Genomic DNA, 25,253 nt, shown 5'->3' on the forward strand with positions numbered 1-25,253 from the left:
TGTGTGTGTGTGTGTGTGCGTGCGTGCGTGCGTGCGTGCGTGCGTGCGTGCGTGCGTGCGTGCGTGCGTGCGTGCGTGCGTGCGTGCGTGCGTGCGTCTCAATCAATATTTGCACCAATAACTCATTACAGTTGTGACCGGGTGTGGAAGTGTGAATTGCTCATTACTCTATAATTTGTTCATGATTGTAGCCATGTATAAACGTAAGTAACCATTCTTACAGGATTCATTACCTTTGTAACTTGTGAGTTCATTACCTTGTACCTAATTCAGCTATCAAAACTTTGGGGGCCCAGTCCCTGGACCCATTACGTACCTCTGTAATCTGTAAATACCTTTGTAACTTGTCATGATTGTGACTAGACCTACCTGGAGTTCATTACCTTTGTAAATTGTGAGTTCATTACCTCTAACTTGCTCAGCTATCAAAACTTTGGAGTTCAGTTCCTGGACCAATTATGTACCTCTGTAATCTTTTGACTACCGCCCACAGGATGGGTATGGGGTGCATAATAAACATATTAAACTAACTATATTTCCACGTTTTTTATTACTGAATCTTCGTAGAAAAAATTAACTACGGCATTTTGTACTAAATATAGCAAATTTGGCCATAATGTCAAATATCTGAGAAGTAATTGATACAACAGTATATCACGCCTATTTCCCATTTTCAGTTTTTTTTCGCCTATGATGTTTTACCATAGTTATGGGTGAGGTGATGAGGCAGATCACTCCGAGATGACTTGCTGGCTACTCAGTATTTAAATCAGTATACCTTTTAACTCGTATAAATCTTCATCATGATATTAGTCTTTCTGTTTGGATTTTTGTTTGCCTGTAACCCTGGGATAAAAAAAATCCATTAATATGTATTAATTAGGAATATAACACGGCCTTTAATTACTTATTTTAAATTGTTGGAATAGGATTAAAATACTGTACCGACATGTAACTTTTGATTTCATCTTTTAAATAAATTTAACTGACCACTATCTTTGCATACCCTTACATTACTGTAATGTACAAGTCTTCACTATAACCTCCCATTCTTAAGGAGTTATGACCCCATGAGGATTTAGCGTTTCCCCATAAATAGAATTTCTGCAATTACGTCAAATGTATGATGCAGAAAATTCAAAGCTTTCAATGGACCTAGTATTATTGTAACCACGAACGAGTGGTATTGATCAATAACAACACTGCGTTAGCCAAGGATTCGAACCCATGTTGTACTGGCCTGCCTATGGTAAGCGAGAACCACATGACGCTTTAAACCACAGGACCACCCAACCCTACAAGAATGGTGCAGCCAGCACACTGCTAGCTGTTGGGCCGCCATCAGAGGGCATACGGAGGTGTGGGAGCTTCTAAGCTAATTTCATTCTCATCCCTGTTTGGTGTACTAGCCTCACGAGCGACATTTAATTATTGTAACCACGAACGAGTGGTATTGATCAATAGCAAACAAGACACGAGGTACCCGGTATATTTAAAGAGGGGGCCCCCGTATATATAAACAAGGCAAGATGGGGGGACCCGGTATATATAAACAAGACATGAGGGACCTCGTATGTATGTGCATTAGTGTAATGAACAATTGTCAATGTTGGCTAATAACCCACGTGGAGAAACACAGCAAAGGCTCCCAGAAGGGGATCGAAACATACAAACCAATTAATCTTGTTTGTCTCCTTGAGGGTTATTATTGAGCATATATAAAGTAAAACAGGTATAATAACCATAATTTTTAAAGGGGGTTGCATGCAAGGAAGAGTAGGGTAGATGAAGTTGCTTGAATCAAGAGCATCTTGCCGGCATCAAGACACCTCCCTTCAACAGTGCCACTGCTTCAACAAGCGTGACTACACTCAAAAGTTAATTTTATTAATGTGGAAGCGCTAAAACCAAATGGATTAGAGTGCCTGGGAAAAGAAAGAAAAAAAAGGATCGATCCGTGGAAGGGCAAAGTAGTTCATAATCCTTGGATCAAGAGACCTCTACCACCAACAAGCCCCCCCCCCTCCCCATCCTTGTAGATAAAACGTTTTATATTAAGGATGAAACACTAAACTAGTATGGGCCATACAGTGACTGGGCAACCTAAGTCGAGCAGTCTGACTTAATTCCATTGTGATCCTTAGACTCTTCCCCAAGATGCCGCCCACAACACGACGACGATGATGAAATGATGAATGATGGAATGAATGAATGAATGAATGAATGAATGAATGATGGAATGAATGATGGAATGAATGATGGAATGAATGATGAATGATGGAATGAATGATGAATGATGGAATGAATGATGGAATGAATGATGGAATGAATGAATGAATGATGGAATGAATGAATGAATGATGGAATGAATGATGAATGATGGAATGAATGATGAATGATGGAATGAATGATGGAATGATGGAATGAATGATGGAATGATGAATGAATGATGGAATGATGAATGAATGATGGAATGATGAACGATGGAATGATGAACGATGGAATGATGAACGATGGAATGATGAACGATGGAATGATGAACGATGGAATGATGAACGATGGAATGATGAACGATGGAATGATGAACGATGGAATGATGAACGATGGAATGATGAACGATGGAATGATGAACGATGGAATGATGAATGATGGAATGATGAACGATGGAATGATGAACGATGGAATGATGAATGATGGAATGATGAATGATGGAATGATGAATGATGGAATGATGAATGATGGAATGATGAATGATGGAATGATGAATGATGGAATGATGAATGATGGAATGAATGATGGAATGATGGAATGAACGATGGAATGATGAACGATGGAATGATGAACGATGGAATGATGAACGATGGAATGATGAACGATGGAATGATGAATGATGGAATGATGAATGATGGAATGATGAATGATGGAATGATGAATGAATGATGAATGATGGAATGATGAATGATGGAATGATGAATGATGGAATGATGAATGATGGAATGATGAATGAATGATGAATGATGGAATGATGAATGATGATGGAATGATGAATGAATGATGATGGAATGATGAATGAATGATGATGGAATGAATGAATGATGATGGAATGATGAATGATGATGGAATGATGATGGAATGATGAATGAATGATGATGGAATGATGATGGAATGATGATGGAATGATGATGGAATGATGAATGAATGATGAATGAATGATGAATGAATGATGAATGAATGATGAATGAATGATGAATGATGAACGAATGACGAATGATTCACGATTATTATTATTTAACAACTTGTGAACAAGTCTCGCCTCACCCAGAATATCAACCTGTAATTTCAGCCGAGAGGAATCTGAAAAACAAACCACCACCTACACCACCAAAACCACCTTAAGAGCAGTGAGAAAATCCGCAAGAGTACAGATTCCTCTTAGATACAATTACCCTTATAGTGACCCCAGACTTTAACAACCACACCAGGGGCACATTGTATTCTTGGTGGTAGGGGAGGTGGGGGTAGTAGGCGGTGGTGGAGGGAATAGTGATGGTACAACCACACCAGGGGCACATTGTACTATTTGGTGGTGGTGGGAATGGTTGTGGTGCAGGGAATGGTGGTGGAGGAAATAATGGGGGGTGGAGGGAATAATGGGGGTGGAGGGAATAATGGGGGTGGAGGGAATAATGGGGGGTGGAGGGAATAATGGGGGGTGGAGGGAATAATGGTAGAGAGAACAGCGGTAGTTCTCCTACCGGGAGTCTACTGGACTGCAGGGGTAAATGCCCCCACAGCTTGGTCTTCAACTAGGCCTCCCACTGGATCAGAGCCTGATCAACCAGGCTGTTACTGCCAGCCGCATGCAATTCAGTCCGGCTGATCAGGCACTGACTTTAGGTATCTGTCCATTTTCCTCTTGAAGACAGCAAGGTGTCTACTGGTAATTCTCTTGGTGTGATGGGAGGCTGTTGAACAGTCCTGTGCCCCTGACACTTACTGTGATTTCTTAGTGTACTCATGGCACCCCTGTTTATCACTAGGGATGTTGCACTGTCTGCTAAGTTTTGTTTTTGTAGGGAGTGATTTCTGTGTGCAGATTTGGGATCAGTCCCTCTAGGATTTTCCAGATGTAGATTTGATGCATCTTTTTTGCCTGCATTCCAGGGAGTACAGATCAAGGTATGTACAGTGGACCCTCAACCAACGGTATTAATCCGTTCCAGAGAGCTAGCCGTTAGTCGAATTAATTTTCCCCATAAGAAATAATGGAAATCCAATTAATCCCTGTCAGACAGCCAAATGTATTAACAAAAATATTTTTAAAGATTAAATATACATACAGAAAACAATGACAAATATAAAGCACTAATAAAATGAATAAATGAACATTTAGCATCACACTTACCTTTATTGACTTATCTTTACTGACTCGACTTGTTGGTGTATGACAGACACAACAGGAGGCAAGAGGAAGACAAGTTTATTATGCTTCAATATGACGGCTTATTTATCTATCACAATTCATCTAATTTGACATAATAAACAATATTAATAACAAACATGATATATACTCTAGAATGAATAAAATGTCATGTCATAATGTATGAGAGTAGTAAATGGTGTAAGTGTTATTGTTGGGTTTAAGGGCCACCACTGAGAAAAGCCGTGTTGGTGGAGGATTTTGCCAGCACCACCATCACACTTAACCCTTTGACTGTTTCCGACGTATAAATACGTCTTACGAGCCAATGTTTCTGACGTATTTATACGCACAAATTCTAGCGGCTTCAAATCGAGCGCCAAAGGCCTGATAGGCCTACATGGGAGAGAATGGGTCTCAGTGGTCGGTGTGCACCCTGTGAAAAAAATCTGGGACCTAGCGGTGCATTGTGGGAACGCCATGTTGTCAGTCCATTTTCACCATGCCTCTCGGTAAGAAGTTCCTCACTCCTCGGCGAATTGGAGGTCTTTTGTTCCCAAGTGATAGCTCTAACAGCGATGAAAGTGTCAGTGACAGTGAATTCAAGGGTTTTCAAGCGAGTGTTACCGAAAAAAGTGCCCAGGATAACGTAAATAGTGACGAAAACCCAGATGACCCACAACCTTCGACCTCTGGTGCTGTGCCGGCTTGTTCACGTTCACGTTCGCCTGTACCAGGACGAAAGAGGAAACTATTTGGTCGTGTACAACACCCTGATGATAGCAGTGATAGTGATTTCAAGGTCATTGAAAGCAGTTCTAGTGACAGTGAGAGTGAATATTCCCCAGTGAAGCGCCAGTATGTACGACGTAGCATGCGGTCTGGTAGTGTTTCATATGTTGTTCCAAGGGGAAGGAGAAACTCTGGGAGCACATCCCGTGGCCCAACACCACGACCTGATAGTGAAGATGACGATATTGTAACGATGGGTATGAATGGTGACAGTGAGGGAGGAGGCAGTGGTGGTGATAGTGAGGGTGGCACGGCCCATGTGGCACCATCACCGGGCCACGCTACTAGCCACGCGGCTGACTCAGCAGAACAACCAGCCTCACCCTACCCCACACTGCCACAACCTGCACCACCACAACCTGCACAGCCACAACCACGGTACAATATCCAGACCCCACCAGCAGACCGCATCTGGGATTGGCAGGACGGTGACGAGTTTGTTCCCAGTCCCCATGACTTTGATGAAACACAAAGTGGAATAAAGCCATCTTGTCCACTTGGGAACAATGCCAGTGAACTGGACTGCTTTGAGTTATTCTTCGATGAACCCCTGATGGACATCATTGTCAGGGAAACCAACACATACTGTGAATACACCATGGCAAATACAATTCTCTCACCAAAATCACGGCTACACAAGTGGAAGGAGACAACTGTGGCAGAGATGTACCTGTTTTTTGCCACAATAATGCTTATGCCACATGTGTATAAGCACACTGTCACCACATACTGGACAACAGATCGCCTGATTTCAACTCCAGGTTTTAGTGACATTATAGGTGTCAATCGTTTCCTGATACTGTTGCGTATGTTACACTTTTCAGACAAAACCAGGCCTGACAGAAGCGACAGGTTATATAAGATAAGAAATGTGTTTATGTACCTGAAACAAAAGTGCTGCATGTATTTTTATCCCTTCAGGAAGCTTGTTATTGATGAGTCCTTGATTTTATTCAAAGGAAGACTCTCATTCAAGCAATATATACCAAGCAAGAGGAAACGCTTTGGTATAAAGCTATTTGTACTGTGTGATTGCAGAAGTGGTCTTGTTTTAGATATTATTGTGTACACTGGCAGTAATACTTTGAGAGATACCATGAAGTTATTGGGTATCTCTGGTGATGTGGTTCGAACAATGATGGAACCATATCTTGGTAAGGGGCATATGTTATTTACTGATAACTGGTACACAAGCCCCTTACTCAGTGATTTCTTGCGAGTGAACTTGACAGACGTGTGTGGCACAGTGCGTGGTAATCGCAAACATATGCCAAGGTTCGACGCTGGCACTCGCAGAGGTGAGGTGCAAGCCTTTGCTGCCAATGACATCATGGCATTTCGGTGGCATGACAAACGTGATGTCACATTGTTGACATCAGTTCACACAAACGAAATGGTACCCAGTGGCAGGGACAACAGAGAGACCAATGAACCCATTCTAAAGCCTGCAGCTGTCATGGACTACAACCTCAATATGCGCTTAGTGGACAAATGTGACATGCAGATTGGGTTTGCAGACTGTGTACGCAAGAGTTATAAGTGGTATATCAAACTTTTTTCCATCTTGTTGATATCTCTATGCTAAATGCTTATAACATATACAAGTTGAAGACCAACAAAACACCAAAATATGGTGAATTTTGCCTGTCAGTAATCAGACAAATAATTGCAAAGTACAAAGGAGCAACTCCTGCAATAGACCAGCGCCCACAGACGTCATCTCGTATGAGGCCTGGTGATCACTACCCCATACAACTGCCTCCTACTACTGCCAAGAAAAATGCTCAGAAGAGGTGTTATGTATGTATGCATACCACAAAACGCCCACAAACACGCAGAGACACTCGTTTTATGTGTGAGGAGTGTGAAGTGCCCCTCTGCATATACCCATGTTTCAAAGAGTTCCACAAGCTGCAGCAGTTCTAGGAACGGGTTTAGTGACTGTACATATGTATATATATTATGGAACAATAGTAATAAACATTGTTTTGTATTGTTTGTGTAAACAAAGTGTATACACAAACTAATAGTGATAAAGTTTGTTCTGTTATTGTGTTGTAAATAATGAGTGTATATTTGAACAATGCACCTTACATTGGTCTCACAGGCCACATAAGTTACCTGGAAAAGAAAAATATTGAAAAATGCAAGAAACCTTTGAATTAGAGTAAATAAAAGAATACCGGGTGGGCGGCAGTCGCCGCTGTTGCCGTACGCACGTCAATTTCTGCAAACTTTGCGGCTCTATATCTCGGTAAGTACTGATGGCAAAAAATTTTTTTTAGGCTTAAAACGCTAGTAAAAATATTCCTAACATTTTCATAAGAAAAAATAATTTTTTTTTTTTCGAATATTTGGCGACATAGAATGACAGTTTCAGAGAGGGCCCTGAAACAGTCAAAGGGTTAAACAATGTATGTAATTTATAAACAAGAAACATTTACATTTTTTAATTTATAAATAAGAAATATTTACATTTTAATTTATAAATAAGTAAGTTTATTCAGGTATACACAAATACAGTTACATAGATTATCATACATAGCAGCATATGTGTAAAGTACCTAGGATAACCCAAAAAAGTCAGAGTGACGTACGTATTTCCATTGGGGGCCTTTTATATTTACACTTAATATATTTACTTTTATGCTTACACTTTTATATTTACACTTACCTTGGAGGAGATGTTAGTTTAATTAGGCTGGCAGAGGTTTAGGGTAGTGGAAGATAGCAGGCCGGCATATGTTCAACAAATGTACACACATCCAACAACATTGGAGAGTTACTTTCGTGTCGTTTTTCTATCGCTTACTCGCTTAACTTACTTGCTACACTGTTAATTCTACACTATCGCCAGTTGGCACTCTAGCCTTTATCAATACGTGCTACTTTAGTATCGTACATATCATAGAATCAATGAATCACTGCAGAAGGCACATTCTCCCCTCTCTCTCTTCCTCCTCCACTTTGGTACTTTGCTACGAGTTTTTTCTTGAATTTTATTGTTTCTTTCCTTCTTTATCACAGGGCTGGCACTAGAAACTTTCTTTGGGCCCATGGTGGCTTATTTAGTGGTTACAAGCACTAAAGACACTGGAATAATACAAAATATATCGCAGGTACACTTGGAATTGACTGAAACGGCTTGTAAACACTAGCACACTGGCTATACATGGAGTCTTGGAGTGGCTGGGCCCGCTCAGGCCGCGCTCTGGCCCCATGGACAAGTTCGGGATGAACATCGTTAGAAGAGTTTTTCGCCGTTGGTAGAGCCATTTTTTTTACGCCAAAGAGCGCCATTAGACGAATTTGCCGTTACTTGATGCCGCCGTTAATTGAGGGTCCACTGTACTTCAAGTGTTCTTAGTAATTATGGTGCAAGTCCTCAACAGAAGTTTTTCGCTCTATTGTGTGGTTAGATTTTTATACTCCATTCTAGCAGTTATTTCCTCAAGTTTTCCATAATGGAGTAAATGAAACCTGTCTTAAATGAACATCATAGCGTTTTCTGCGACCCATTTGAAAACTTGGTCCATATCCGCTTGGAGATTTACAGCCCTTAATGGACGAAACTTGTGCAGATTCTAGTAACATCTGCAAAGAAGTCATGGTGCTTTGGTTTACACTGTCAGATATGAGGATAAGGGAAAGAATGGGGGAGAGTACTGTACCTTCTGGAACAGCTTTCACTGTGGCAGTCTCTGACTTGACTGTTTACCATTTCCGTGTTCTATTGGTTAAAAAATTAAAAATCCATCTGTGGAGGCGGCAGGTGCAGGTAATGGACCTATGCTGGGATACTGTAGCAGCCAGTGACCAGTCTTGTGATGTTGCACTCCCCTGATCTAGCCAATCTGTTTTTCATCCTCATTAGATAAACTTTGAATCATTCTTCCCAAATGATACCAAAATAAATATGAAAGTTATTTTTATTTTTTTATTATTAGCACACTGGCCGATTCCCACCAAGGCAGGGTGGCCCGAAAAAAACTTTCACCATCATTCACTCCATCACTCTTGCCAGAAGGGTGCTTTACACTACAGTTTTTAAACTGCAACATTAACACCCCTCCTTCAGAGTGCAGGCACTGTACTTCCCATCTCCAGGACTCAAGTCTGGCCTGCAGGACTTGAGTCCTGCATTACAAACAACTATGAACAAAATCTTTGAGCCACAGACAACATTAAACTGAATTGTGACAAATCATAATGCGTACATGTACAATATTTATACGGAAAGAGCGAAACTCAAAACAGAGTACACAGCAGTCTCATAGAAGGAAAGAACATGCACAAAACTTTGTAACAGTAGTAATGTCTGATGTCTTATTCTTTAGAGAACCCAAAATAAGTAAATGCATCAAATGCCAAGAGGTGACAGGATGGATAATGAGACTCAAGAGATGAGAAATCACACCAATAAGGGGCAGCTCCAGAAGTTTTAAATAGGAAGGGTTTAGAGTTGGCAGTCTGGTTGATAAAAGATCAGGGAAACTGACATGAAGCAGCATTTTTATATGGGGGTGGACTGAGGCTGATAGACGTTTAGGGGGCGTCAGTCCCCTCTTGCACCACACCTGACACCAATGATGGTACTACTCATAGATGAGAATACCAAAATTTTTTGCCAATATCAATACTCAATTTTGGGCCAATACAGATACTGTCATAATTAGCCAATATCCATTGATACTGATACCATCAAAATTTGGGCGCCACACTTGCAATCTCATGCCTGGAATATTGTTCTGGATTAAACATCTTTAATAAATAGATACAGTGCAAGAGCTGCAGAGTACACGGAAGTCTTTTACTGTGTGAACAGAATCAACGTCTAAACACTAATGGAAATATATCAGTGTACATGTACTTGGAATGAACTACAGGGAACCGAGAAGCAAGGTATAACTAATCATGTATGTGTACAGTGGACCCCCGCATAACGATCACCTCCCAGTGCGACCAATTATGTAAGTGTATTTATGTAAGTGCGTTTGTACGTGTATGTTTGGGGGTCTGAAATGGACTAATCTACTTCACAATATTCCTTATGGGAACAAATTCGGTCAGTACTTGCACCTGAACATATGTACTTCTGGAATGAAAAAATATCGTTAACTGGGGGTCCACTGTACTTGGAATATATTTGAGGGTTGGGTCCCCATTCTGCACAATGTTAAAATTTACTGAATTAAGATATGGAAGGAAGTCTAGAACAGACCCACTAGGCATGTTACAGGAGGGGCATCTTTCATCGGCTCCATTTTTCTGCACTGTGGACACTTATTTACAAGTTCAGATGGGAAGCCAGTCGCTGAACTTGGGTTAGTGCGAGGGTTTAGGTGTCGAATTCCATGGGGTTGGGTAAGGAGGTTCCATCCGACCTTATTGGGAACATTTTGTTCTAGTTTCTTTTGCAAAGAGAAATCCTTTTTCCTTTCTTTTCATTACCCAGCTTTAGAGACTTCTGTGGTGGTGTGGGGTCATCTTGCTTTCTCCTGAGATACAACAAATATTCCCCCATTCTCTCTGGGATGCTGTTCTTCACCTTGTTCTGCCTGCTGTCCACTGTATAGGAAGGGCACCATTCATTAGCTCCATTTTTTCCACTATGAATATTTCTTTAATGGTTTTGGTGGGAATATAGTTCCTGAACTCGGGTGAGGATGTGGGCATCCCACTGCAGGGGCTTGGCAAGGGAAGATCCACCTGGCTCACTTAGCAACTTAGTTTGTTTCTATTTGAAGAGGGACTCCTGTTTCCTTTTCTTTCATTGACAAGCTTTGGGTAGTATTTCTTCATACATCGGGAAGTAAGGCTCGATATGGCATAAGCAGTCTGTGGCCCTAGTTTCACCACAACAAATGTTACACCAATTTATGTAAATTCTCAAAATACATAATATAAATAATACATCTTTCAACAAACCGGTCATATCCCACCAAAGCAGGGTGGCCCAAAAAGAAAAAAAATCCCCAAAAAGAAAATACTTTCATCATCATTCAACACTTTCACCTCACTCACACAATCACTGTTTTTGCAGAGGTGCTCAGAACACAACAGTTTAGAAGCATATATTACCTGGAGTTTACCTGGAGAGAGTTTCGGGGGTCAACGCCCCCGCGGCCCGGTCTGTGACCAGGCCTCCTGGTGGATCAGCGCCTGATCAACCAGGCTGTTGCTGCTGGCTGCACGCAAACCAACGTACGAGCCACAGCCCGGCTGATCAGGAACTGACTATATGTATAAAGATACACAACATATCCCTCCAAACTGCTAATATCCCAAAACCCCTCCTTTAGAGTGCAGGCATTGTACTTCCCATTTCCAGGACTCAAGTCCGGCTATATAAAAATAACCGGTTTCCCTGAATCCCTTCACTAAATATTACCCTGCTCACACTCCAACAGATCGTCAAGTCCCAAATACCATCCGTCTCCATTCACTCCTATCGAACACGCTCATGCACGCCTGCTGGAAGTCCAAGCCCCTCGCCCACAAAACCTCCCTTACCCCTTCCTTCCAACCTTTTCGAGGACGACCCCTACCTCGCCTTCCTTCTCCTACAGATTTAAATGCTCTCCATGCCATTCTACTTTGATCCATTCTCTCTAAATGACCAAACCACCTCAACAACCCCTCTTCAGCCCTCTGACTAATACTTTTACTAACTCCACACCTTCTCCTAATTTCCACACTCTGAATTTTCTGCATAATATTTACACCACACATTGCCCTTAGACAGGACATCTCTACTGCCTCCAACCGCCTCCTCGCTGCTGCATTCACAACCCAAGCTTCACACCCATATAAGAGTGTTGGTACTACTATACTTTCATACATTCCCTTCTTTGCCTCCATAGATAACATTTTTTGACTCCACATATACCTCAACGCACCACTCACCTTTTTTCCTTCATCAATTCTATGATTAACCTCGTCCTCCATAAATCCATCTGCCGACACATCAACTCCCAAGTACGTACATATCTGAAAACATTCACTTCTTCCATACTCCTCCTCTCCAATTTGATACCTAATTTTTCTTTATCTAAACCATTTGATACCCTCATCACCTTACTCTTTTCTATGTTCACTTTCAACTTTCTACCTTTACACACACTCCCAAACTTATCCACTAACCTTTGCAATTTTTCTTTAGAATCTCCCATAAGCACAGTATCATCAGCAAAAAGTAACCGTGTCAGTTCCCATTTTGTATTTGATTCCCCATAATTTAATCTCACCCCTCTCCCAAACACCCTAGCATTTACTTCTTTTACAACCCCATCTATAAATATATTAAACAACCACGGTGACATTACACATCCCTGTCTAAGACCTACTTTTACCGGGATGTAGTCCCCCTCCCTTCTACACACCCTAACCTGAGCCTCACTATCCTCATAAAAACTCTTTAGAGCATTTAGTAACTTACCACCTATTCCATATACTTGCAACATCTGCCACATTGCTCCCCTATCCACTATCATATGCCTTTTCTAAATCCAGAAATGCAATAAAAACTTCCCTACCTTTATCTAAATACTGTTTACATATATGCTTCAATGTAAACACTTGATCTACACATCCCCTACCCACTCTGAAACCTCCTTGCTCATCCGCAATCCTACATCCTGTCTTACCTCTAATTCTTTCAATAATAACCCTACCGTACACTTTTCCTGGTATACTCAATAAACTTATTCCTCTATAATTTTTACAATCTCTTTTGTCCCCCTTCCCTTTATATAAAGGGACTATACATGCTCTCTGCCAATCCCTAGGTACCTTCCCCTCTTTCATACATTTATTAAACAAAAGTACCAACCACTCCAACACTATACCCCCCTCCCCTGCTTTTAACATTTCTGTCATGATCCCATCAGTTCCAGCTGCTTTACCCCCTTTCATTCTATGTAATGCCTCACGTACCTCCCCCCCCACTTACATTCTGTTCTTCTTCACTCCTAAAAGATGGTATACCTCCCTGGCCAGTCCATGAAATTACTGCCTCCCTTTCTTCCTCAACATTTAAAAGTTCCTCAAAATATTCTCGCCATCTACTTAATACCTCCCTCTCTCCATCTACTAACTCCCCTACTCTGTTTTCAACTGACAAATCCATACGTTCCCTAGGCTTTCTTAACTTACTTAACTCTCTCCAAAATTTTTCTTATTTTCATTAAAGTTTCTTGACAGTGCCTCTCCCACTATCATCTGCTCTCCTTTTGCACTCTCTCACCACTCTCTTCACCTTTCTTTTACTCTCCATATACTCTGCTCTTCTTATAACACTTCTGTTTGTAAAAACCTCTCATAAGCTAACTTTTTCTCTTATCACACCCTATACTTGATCATTCCACCAATCACTCCTCTTTCCTCCTGCCCCCACCCTCCTATAACCACAAACTTCTGCACCACATTCTAATACTGCGTTTTTAAAACTCGTCCAACCCTCTTCAACCCCCCCACTACTCATCTTTGCACTAGCCCACCTTTCTGCCAATAGTCGCTTATATCTCACCCTAACTTCCTCCTCCCTTAGTTTATACACTTTCACTTCCCTCTTACTTGTTGTTGCCACCTTCCTCTTGTCCCATCTACCTCTTACTCTAACTGTAGCTACAACTAAATAATGATCCGATATATCAGTTGCCCCTCTATAAACATGTACATCCTGGAGCCTACCCATCAACCTTTTATCCACCAATACATAATCTAACAAACTACTTTCATTACGTGCTACATCATACCTTGTATATTTACCCTCATTTTCATAAAAGATGTATTACTTATTACCAAATCTCTTTCTACACATAGATCAATTAAAGGCTCCCCATTTACATTTACCCCTGGCACCCCAAATTTACCTACTACTCCCTCCACAACATTTTTACCCACTTTAGCATTGAAATCCCCAACCACAAGTACTCTCACACTTGGTTCAAAACTCCCCACACATTCACTCAACATTTCCCAAAATCAATCAATCAATATCTATATCTGTCTATATATCTATATCTATCTATATATCTATATCTATATATCTATATCTATATATCTATATCTATCTATATATCTATATCTATCTATATATCTATATCTATCTATATATCTATATCTATATCCATCTATCTATATCCATCTATATCTATATCTATCTATATCTATCTCTCTCTCCAGGTGCATATACACTTACTATAACCCACTTTTCACATCCAACCTTTATTTTACTCCACATAATCCTTGAATTAATACATTTATAGTCCCTCTTTTCCTGCCATATCTTATCCTTCAACATTATTGCTACTCCTCCTTTAGCTCTAACATTTGAAACCCCTGACCTAATCCCATTTATTCCTCTCCACTGAAACTCTCCCACCCCCTTCAGCTTTGTTACACTTAAAGCCAGGACATCCAGCTTCTTTTAGCTTTAGTAATATATACAGAAGAGGTTACTAGCCCCTTGCTCCCAATATATAATTATCATTATATGAAAATTTTTCTGAAGTTTTAAGTTTATCTTAAGGATGCCTGAAATATTCTGCATACAGAGTTTTATAGAGAGCTTTATACATGTCAATCCTATGCCAATTATATGCTATGGGTTGAGTAAACATGCCATTAAAACAGGTACATCAAGCATTTCAGGTCATTCTCCCCCTAGGGTTATTAAATTCACAAGTACTAAACCTAAATTGTTCATACAGTACCATACAGCCCAAGAATGCTCAAGGCATGACATTTTACCCATCTACTGGTTTAAGAGCAGACATATCACATCTATGGGGTGGGATGTGCGACTCAGTAGGCAGTACTAACCATGCATCTGCTGTGTGGTGATGGCTGCAGCCACAATACTCTTCACAAATATCAAATGCTGAGCCAACTCACAACTGAATAATGGTGTTTAGCTAATGAGAAGTATTTCAGAGTCGCCAGGTTTTTGCCAGGCAGATTTTTACCAAGAGTTTTACCAGGATTGTTAAAACGCCCTTGTCAACCCTGGTTGTCGGCCGGCTGACCATGATGTACAGGTACGACTGTGGGAATGCCACCTATCTGACTGTAGTGTAGGCACACAGGTGTTAGGTTCCTACCTTGCTGACCATGTTGGTGTATGAGTATAGGTTTAAGGAGGCTGGCTGATTGTGCAGTGATAGAAGCGTACAGGTGTGGGGATGTCACCTGCTTGCCTTGAGTTTAAGCCCAAATGATACCTTTATATAATTTCCCATGTCCACAAAAGTGTGAAATCTGTTTTAAAGTTCAAAATGCTGATTAAGATCAAAGAGTACAAGATAAACATTCAGCCATGTAGCACTACTTTAGGCCAATACCAAAATATACAAAATAAAATACTCACAGGCCCAAAGGTGTACATTTTTTCTACAGTGTCCTTGGGCTGCTCTACATGTTCTGGGTGAAGGTGGATCTCTTGTTGGAGGTGCAACCCGTCACCCTCGTCTATCCTTCCCAGCAGACGGTCAACCCCAACACACTGCACGTAATTCCTCTTCCAGGCAGCACTGTCCCTGTCACTGAATTTCTCTGGTGTGTCTTTTACTATGAGTGATGAAGCTGCATCCTGCACTCTTGCCTTTGATCCACTCTCACACACATTCATTTCCACATATGCCATGTTAGGTGCCCAGTTATAGTTTCCCTTTTCACCAATTTTCTGCAATGATCCTATTTTCTTTGATGGCTGGTCCCGATCAGTTTTCTTTTTGAGGGAGTTTGTAGAGAGAGAAAGGCGTCCTATGTGGTAGGGATTGCCAAGAGCATTATGAAGGCTGGCATTGGCAAGAGAGGCAGTGTTGCAACTGGCATGGCGGACTCTTCCACTAGCAACCATACCAGATTGTGCAGGCAACAAACCTGCAAGGTGGAAATAAATAGTATAAAATACCAACACAATGGAAAAATAAACACTGAAGCAGTATACTGTGATCCTTTATTGACAACGTTTTGCCCACACAATGGGCTTTATCAAGTCAAACAGATCTACCTGTGTGAAACATACATGATTATATACATGGAACACCCAGAAGCTGAACATTTTTCCTCTATTCCCTCTTTGGTCATCTGGCTCCGTTATGATGACAACATTCTCATCACAACTCCCAGACGCTTCAACGTTAAAGATCTCCAACACAAGCTCAACCAAGTCGAGCCCTCAATCCAGTTTACACTAGAAGAAGTCAACAACACTCTTCCTTTCCTTGATGTTCTTCTCTGCAAAGCTGACCAAAAACTGTTTTAAAGTCTATCAAAAACCTACCAACAATATCTTCTCCACTTTTACTCTCACCATGACACCAAAACTAAACGTGGTGTAATTACATAGGATTTTTCCTGCGTGCACTCCGAATCTGCAGCAGCGAGTTCCTTGTAGAGTGCTCACTAACTGAACAAGTATCTTCTAAACTTCTCTATCCTCGGCACTTCATTGGAGACTTGAGACGCCAGGAGTATAACATCTTTAACACACCCAGAAAAGCCACTGCCGAGATGAGATACATAGTCCTTCCCCACCAACTCCACTGCCAAACACGTTTCCAACATTTTTTCCAGTACCTCATTCAAGGTATCTACCTCCACTCCCACCACCAAGGACATTACCAGTAATAGACAGAACAAGCTTCAGTCCTCTGCAGGGATGCACATAATCCCTTGTAATGACTGCAGCAAATTATACGTGGGCGAAACACCCAGAGACCTCCAAACATGTATTTCAGAACACCAGTAAGCAGGCAGATCGGACAATTTAAGAAATGCCTGTGTTCAACACCAAAATTCACACAACCATTTAATCAACTACAGAAATGCAAGACTTACCACAGAATCCTGGAATCATCACTTATCTGTATATCCTAAAACTTCAACCAACATAACGGCTTCTATAACATAGCTGAACCCCTGAACTTCTTCCTCGTTATCCCACATAAGAGCACAAGAATGGAGGAACACTGCAGAACGTCTACTCGTATATTTATCCAATCTCTTTTTAAAGCTACCCAAGGTCCTAACCTCTATCACCCTACTCGGAAAGTTGTCACATGCAGGTTCAGATCCAACCTACCTAGCATTCTCCACTTGACTCCATCCTATAAATACTCATGTACCTTTTACCCAGGTAGATCTGTTTGTGACTTGATAAAGCCTACTGTGTGGGCAAAACGTTGTCAATAAAGGATCACATTATACTGCTACTGCGTTTATTTTTCCAAACCTGCAAGGTACTGAACATCAGTGTTAATGCTGGCACTCTTAGCTACTCCCAGTGATTGCAACACATCCTTGAAGAACAAGAAAACATTACTGTTACTGAAGGAGGCAAGTAGAAGCTTTGAGTGTGCATTAGCAATCAATGTCAACACATTACATTATGAAATTCATATAGTACTGTATATAATTTAGGCAGCTTAAGGGGCAATCTGAATAGGAAACACGATACACAGCCTGACATAATGACAAGGAAAAAACCTAGTCATTATGCAATATAAAAATAAAACCTAATGGACAAAATATTGGTACATCACACCACAGATTCTCACAGCATTAAATTGCACAAAATTTGTTCCTCTTAGAGCTCTTTTACTGCATAGGTCACTCAGTGCTCACACCCATAATCAAGGATACAATTAGTAAATAACAAAAGTAAATATCATACCAATTTAACCCCTTGACTGTCGCAACCCCCAATCCTGAGATGTCTCCTGGTGTCGCAAAATTTAAAAAAAATCTTATGAAATGATAGAGAATCTTTTCCCGATTGTAATGACAAAAAAAAAAAAAAACTAAATTTGATGGAAAACTGACGGAATTACGCTCTCGCGAAGTTAGCGACCTCGGCGATGTTTACAAATCGGCAATTTCGTGCACTTTGAGCCCTATTTTTGGCTAATTCCATTGTTCCAGTTGACCAAACTCATAGTTATTTCTTTAAACTGTTTTTTCTATCAATTGAGTACAAGAAACTGCCCATTTACCAATTTCAAGTACCCAACAGTGTGGTCAGAAATTTGCAATTGGCCAATTTCACGAAAATTAAAAAATACGACAGTTTCAAAATAAGGTCCAGAATGAACAATGCAGACATTCCTGGCTCTAAAATAACATTTTCTTTGTTCATCAGTCATGTCTCCAAGCCCCTCTGATATTACTCTTGCTTTCTATTTTTAATTTTTATTCAAACAAAAAATAGATTTACTGTTATGCAGACTACTGCAATACTGTAATAATTTTATAAATATCATCAACACATTCATAACTGCATATTAGAATGGCTAGTTGGACATTTATTGGACAATGACATCATTTGTTTACTTTTGAATATCAAAAATCAAACATTTCCCCTACTTTGAGCTCCATTTCCAGGTTCCTTATATAGTAAAACCAATCAAAATCACCTCTATTTCTATAACATGTTTTCCATTCTATCAAATGATGCCAAGAAAACAAGAATACAACCATAAATACTATATGAAAATAGACCACAAAGTCGGCATTTTAATTAAAAAAAACGGTCGGAGTTTTTTTTTCTCATTATGCAGTGCGTGCTCCAGTATTTTTTTTATATGGTGCACACTGACCACACAGACCCATTCTCTCACATGTGGGCCTACCAGCTTTCTCCTGCTTGATTTGAAGCCGCTAGAATTTATGAGTATATATACGTCAAACACGGTACCTTGTAAGACATATATATACGACCAAAACAGTCAAAGGGTTAAAATAACTTATCAATTAATAAACCCTATTAAATTATTAATGTTGAAAGACTCCCTTAAAAGTCGTAAGGCTCCTACAGGAAATTCCGTAATTATACAATGCCACGACAAAGGCAGAAAGACCTATACCACGGGCAAACAGTTAAACAGCATTCCGCAATCAACAGTACATCACAAGCTACATGGAGGGGGGACATGAGCACCTGCAAACATATGGCTATGGTTGTGTTGTGCCCAATCCTCAATCAACAAATTCATTCTTTCAACAAACCAGCCGTATCCTACCGAGGCAGGGTGGCCCATAAAGAAAAACTAAAGTTTCTATTTTTAAATTTAGTATAATTTACACAGAAGGGGTTACTAGCCCCATGCTCCCAGCATTTTAGTCGCCTCTTACAACCCTCATGGCTTACAGAGGAAGAGTCAATCAACAAATATTTATCTCAATGTTGGAGGTAAGGGCCAAACACCCAATTTCCTGCTAAAACCTGAATACATAACTTGCTCCTAATTTACAGTGCCCACTGGGTCTGCCACTTCCCAAGCACATGTATGGATACAACCCATTAAGTTGCTAAAGCAAGTCAATGCATGCTTGCTACATTAGCTTTTGCTTCAGCATCTCAGTTCATTTCCTGAAACACCAAGACCCAGGCAGCAGCAAACTCTGCATCCCTGTGTCATACAGGAAAACACACTAACCACTTATGGACCTAGTGGACTACAGGGTGGACAGAAGCATACTGGGCTAGGGCTGACAAAGTACACTGGGAATCCAAGTACACAGTGAACCGAGCACCAATTAGGCCAGTTATCAGGGCAAAAGCAAAAGGTGGTGCATCTGTGATATAAATGGCTAGAATTCTGTATGAATGAATATCATTCAGACGCAAACAATGACAAAAAATATCAGATTGTCACTTAGTCATACAGAATGCTACTTGCTCAAAGGAATATGAAAAAGGTCATTACAGTTAATTTAAACCAAAAAGTTACTTAATACAGTGGAACCTCAAATATCGAACTTTCTTTGGTCCAGAAGGCTGTTTGAGTGCCTTTACTGAATGAATTTATTCCCATGAGTAATAATGTAAATTAGGTTAGTCCATTTCAGACCCTCAAAAATACACTTATAAAAGCACTTACAAAAATACACTTACATAATTGGTCATGTTGGGAGCAGTTCAATTTTTGAGGTTCCACTGTATATTAGTAAAAAACCCAGAAAAGGTCTCCTGGTAATACTTAAAGCCCAGTCTTCATATAAAACTGAGAAGGCAGGGGAGTATTCATAACAATGCAAGTTTAGTGATGGATGGTTTAAAAAGCATTAAAAGATGTAATAAACTTTCAAAAATGTTTTCTGTTAAGAATGAGCAATCTGCACATGACCCATATTGATTTAGCACTACATTCATCTCACCCCAACTGACTCAGTAACCCTCCCCACTCTTCAAATGTTGTAAATAATGACTAGCAGAATTGTAGGAAAGCGATACTGGTATAACATGGGGGTGGGGGAAAGGGGCTAACTTTGTTGTATAAAACAATCTTAATTTTTCCCACATTCCTCATGTTGCGTAAAGTGATTTTAGGTTAGATGTCAATTCTCCGGAGTGTAACCTCCACCCCATTACAGAGGGGTTTACTGTACCACAAATTTTAGTACATTTTTTATTAACAAGAACATTAAATTCATTTAAATCTGACCAACACTTTTCTGGAAATCAGAGATTACCCAATCCTTCCTTACCAATATAAATCTATTTCAAAGTTAAAGAATAAAAAAGCACAATACTATGACTGGAATACACAAATAACTCACAAAGGGAAATGAAGCTTGTGATGTTTTGTTCTGACTAGAACCATTAACTAGTCACACTGCTGTGTGACAAGCTAATGATCTAAGTCAGACCAAAACGTTGTCATAAGTTTCATTCTCCTACGTGCAGGTTATCTGTGTACTCTTTCAAAGTTACTGTACAAAATGTACAATAATCTGAAGGCCCAAAGACTGCAAAGCATTTTGGGCAAAACTTAGACTATACTATACTTAAAATTTATTTTTTTTCCAAGGATCTAATACATGGGAACTTTACAATAGAGGGTACAGGTTAATCCCTACTCTTCCTCTGTCCTGCCTCTCCTTTACTCTCCATCACTCTGGCCATTTTAAAAATAATAAAAAATTTCTCCTGACCTTGTCCTTCCAGCTGAAATGCTCCTGTAACAGACAGAAGCTGGTGGCTTCATTCAGCCCAAATAAGTGTCCAAGCTATTTCCACAGTCTTAATGCCTTTATGGAAACTAATCTGCAATTGTGCATAAGAAAGTGTCAACTCACCTTTTGTTTTTGTGGAGTCTACCAAATTCATCTCAACAGCCAGTCCATTTTCTCTGGTCGCAGTACCCACACTGGCATGACGTTTCCTTTCTGTCTTATCGACGAAGTTGTGGAGAGGTCGCTGTGGGGTGGTGTGGGCATCATGATACACCTCCAGGGAGTCCTGAAGTTAGTCATTATTATAAATAATATGCTAGTACTAACTTGCTCAACTACGTAATGATGGAGCTCAGCCTACTCACATTATTAACACGAGGTGCATAATGAAAAGTATTAGGCAAACCACAGTAGCACACAATATGCTCACTGTCAGTAACCAACACAAGTGATAATGCACAGAATTATCATTTATAGTACACTGCTCCAAGGTAGTAGGTTGGTAGACAGCAACTGCCCAGGGAGGTACTACGGTCCTGCCAAGCGAGTGTAAAACGAAAGCCTATAATTGTTTTACATGATGGTAGGATTGCTGGTGTCCTTTTTTTTCTGTCTCAAACATGAGAGATTTCAGGTACTTCTTGCTACTTCTACTTACACTTACATCACACTACACTTTTTTTTTTTTTTTTTTTTTTTTTTTTAACAAGTCGGACGTCTCCCACCGAGGCAGGGCGACCCAAAAAGAAAGAAAATCCCCAAGAAAATACTTTCATCATTCAACACTTTCACCTCACTCGCACATAATCACTGTTTTTGCAGAGGTGCTCAGAACACAACAGCTTAGAAGCATATACAGTGGTCCCTCAATAATCGACCGGCCTGAAAGTCGACCATTTCGGAAATCAACCGGTTTTTTCGACAAAATATTGACTCGGAAATTGACCGAAATTCGTTTATCGACCCGTCTCGACCCGTCGTCCCACACGCGTATGCACGAGGTAAGCGGGCCTCGACCCGCCTCAGCCTTCCTTCCCAGCCAGTGTGCCATTGTTTACCAGTTAGCGGCGGTCCTTTCACGTGCTCCAGTGAAATATTTCATAATATTTCATTTATTTTAGTGCTTGCAAGTTATTTAAGTGCTAAATAAGCTACCATGGCTCCAAAGAAAGCTCCTAGTGCCAAACCTTTGGTAAAGAAGGTGAGAAATACCATTGAATTTAAGAAAAACATCATTGAACAATATGATAGTGGCGTACGTGTGGGCGAACTGGCGAGGATGTATAACAAAAATCATTCAACCATATCTTCCATCATAGCCATGAGAAAGGAAATCAAGGATGCTGTTGTTGCAAAGGGGGTAAATATGCTGACAAAAATGAGATCACCAGTACTGGAAGAGGTTGAGAAGTTATTATTGGTGTGGATAAATGAGAAACAATTAGCAGGAGACAGTCTTATGACCTCGATTATTTGTGAAAAGGCTAGGCAGTTGCATGAAGATTTGGTAAATAAATTGCCTGCAAATAGTGGTGAAGTGAGTGATTTTAAGGCCAGCAAAGGCTGGTTTGAGAGATTTAAGAAGCGTACTGGCATACACAGTGTGGTAAGGCATGGTGAGGCTGCCAGTTCGGACCACAAGGCAGCTGAAAAATATGTGCATGAATTCCAGGAGTACATAGAGGCTGAAGGACTGAAACCTGAACAAGTGTTCAATTGTGACAAAACAGGCCTCTTCTGGAAGAAAATGCCAAAGAGGACCTTCATTACACAAGAGGAAAAGTCAATGCCAGGACACAAGCCTATGAAAGACAGGCTGACGCTAATGTTCTGTGCTAATGCTAGTGGGGATTTCAAAGTGAAGCCGTTACTAGTGTACCATTCTGAAAATCCCAGAGCATTTAAGAAAAATAATGTTATGAAGAGTAAATTGTGTGTGTTTTGGAAATCTAATAATAAGGCATGGGTCACGAGGGAAATTTTTGTAGAGTGGTTCAACGAAGTGTTTGGCCCTAGTGTGAAGAATTACCTCCTGGAGAAGAAATTGGATCTCAAGTGCCTGCTAGTAATGGACAATGCACCTGCTCATCCACCAAACTTGGATGACCTAATTCTGAAGGAGTTTGGGTTCATCTCAGTAAAGTTCTTGACCCCGAATACCACTCCTCTCCTCCAACCCATGGACCAGCAGGTCATTGCAAACTTTAAAAAACTGTACACCAAAGCAATGTTTGAAAGGTGCTTCAATGTGACCTCAGACACTCACTTGACCCTACGAGATTTTTGGAAAGAACATTTCAGTATTTTCCATTGTGTAAGCCTTATAGGTAAGGCTTGGGAGGGAGTGTCTACCAGGACTTTGAACTCTCCTTGGAGAAAATTGTGGCCAGATTGTGTCGACAAGAGGGATTTGGAAGGGTTTGGGGCTGACCCTGATGAGCCTATGTCAGTTTTGAACTATTGTGGCACTGGGGAGTTCCATGGGGTTGGATGTGAGTTTGGAGGATGTGGAAGAGTTGGTGGAGGACCACAACGAAGAGCTAACCACTGAGGAGCTGCAAGAGCTTCAGCAGGAAGGGCAACAGATCGCAGCTCAGAATCTTGCTGCAGAGGAGGAGGAAGAGAGATGGAAGAAGGTGCCTTCTTCAGAAATTAAGGAGATTTTTACTATGTGGGGTAAGATGGAAAGATTTATGGAGAAACATCACCCAGAGAAGGATGTTGCAAGCCATATCGGCAACTTGTACAGTGACAGAGTCTTGGCCCATTTTAGGGAAGTTTTAAAGAGACGCCAGAAACAGAGCTCTCTGCACAGTTATTTTGCGAGACAGGACTCCAGTGACTCTCAAGCTGGTCCTAGTGGCATTAAGAAACAGAGAAAAGAAGCAACCCCAGAAAAGCAAATGGTACCTGAGGTGTTGCTGGAAGGGGATTCCCCTTCCAAACTATAAACAATCCACTCTCTCCTCCTCCTCCAGTCTCCCATACACTAAGAAGAATCTCCAATAAAGGTAAGTGTTATGCTGTTAATGTTTCATTCATCATTTCCCATTGTATTGTTTATGTACTACATGAATATTTCATGTAAAAAATTTTTTTGTTTTAATACTTCTGGGTGTCAGGAACGGATTAATTGAATTTACATTATTTCTTATGGGGAAAATTGATTCGTAAATCGACCATTTCGATAATCGACCGGCTTCCAGGAACGGATTACCGTCGATAATCGAGGGACCACTGTATGTGTAAAGATACACAACATATCCCTCCAAACTGCTAATATGCCAAAACCCTCCTTTAGAGTGCAGGCATTGTACTTCCCATTTCCAGGACTCAAGTCCAGCTATATAAAAATAACCGGTTTCCCTGAATCCCTTCACTAAATATTATCCACTAATTACCCAACAAAAGGCTGCAGTTAGAATGATAAATTCTCAATACAGGCAGCACACTCCACCAATATTCAATACACTAAACCTACTCACCATACAAAACATCCATACTTATTATTGCACTTATTACATACATAGAACACTTAACTCTGATATTAACCCTCCCCTCAAACATCTCCTTGCCAACCTCAACAGAACACATGACCATAATACAAGGCACAGATCACTCTTTGATGTTCCTCGTGTCCATCTCACGCTATGCAAAAACTCAATGCACATAAAAGTCCCTAAAATCTGGAATTCATTACCTGTAAATATAAAAGAAACACTACCTGTTTATAAATTTAAGTCTCTTCTCAAAGTTCACTTATTCACTCAAAACCAAATAAATACTGAATAACTGAACCATATAAATTGTATATCCTAAATGTTACTTACAATTATATCACACAAATGTTAAACCTAACTTTGTTATTTTTTTTAAATACACTACCTAACAGAATACTCCATTCTAGTGAATGAACAGCAATGCATGCAACCATATGACCTGTCTTTGTAATACTCATTTGTATTTTATAGTTATCTGTTTACAATAATGTCTTATCACTGATTTCATCATTGCTTAGTTAATCTTAAGTTAATTTTAAGCCAGCCCGTAATGCTATGCATATAAGTGGCTTTGGCATGCT

General features: G+C 40.3%; 1 protein-coding gene across 1 annotated transcript in view; it reads right to left on the reverse strand.

Moving 5' to 3' along the window:
• The window catches only part of LOC128690076 (uncharacterized), a 99,665-nt gene that overhangs the window by 37,552 nt on the left and 36,860 nt on the right, over positions 1-25,253 (reverse strand). The window contains exons 3-4 of the mRNA XM_070088537.1: positions 21,296-21,458; positions 15,582-16,096 (exon numbers count right to left, since the gene is read on the reverse strand). Of these exons, the coding sequence (XP_069944638.1) occupies positions 15,582-16,096; positions 21,296-21,458 (678 nt within the window). The remainder of the gene's footprint in view (positions 1-15,581; positions 16,097-21,295; positions 21,459-25,253) is intronic.

The sequence above is a fragment of the Cherax quadricarinatus genome, chromosome 25 (assembly GCF_038502225.1).
Source record: "Cherax quadricarinatus isolate ZL_2023a chromosome 25, ASM3850222v1, whole genome shotgun sequence".
Classification (NCBI taxonomy): domain Eukaryota; kingdom Metazoa; phylum Arthropoda; class Malacostraca; order Decapoda; family Parastacidae; genus Cherax; species Cherax quadricarinatus.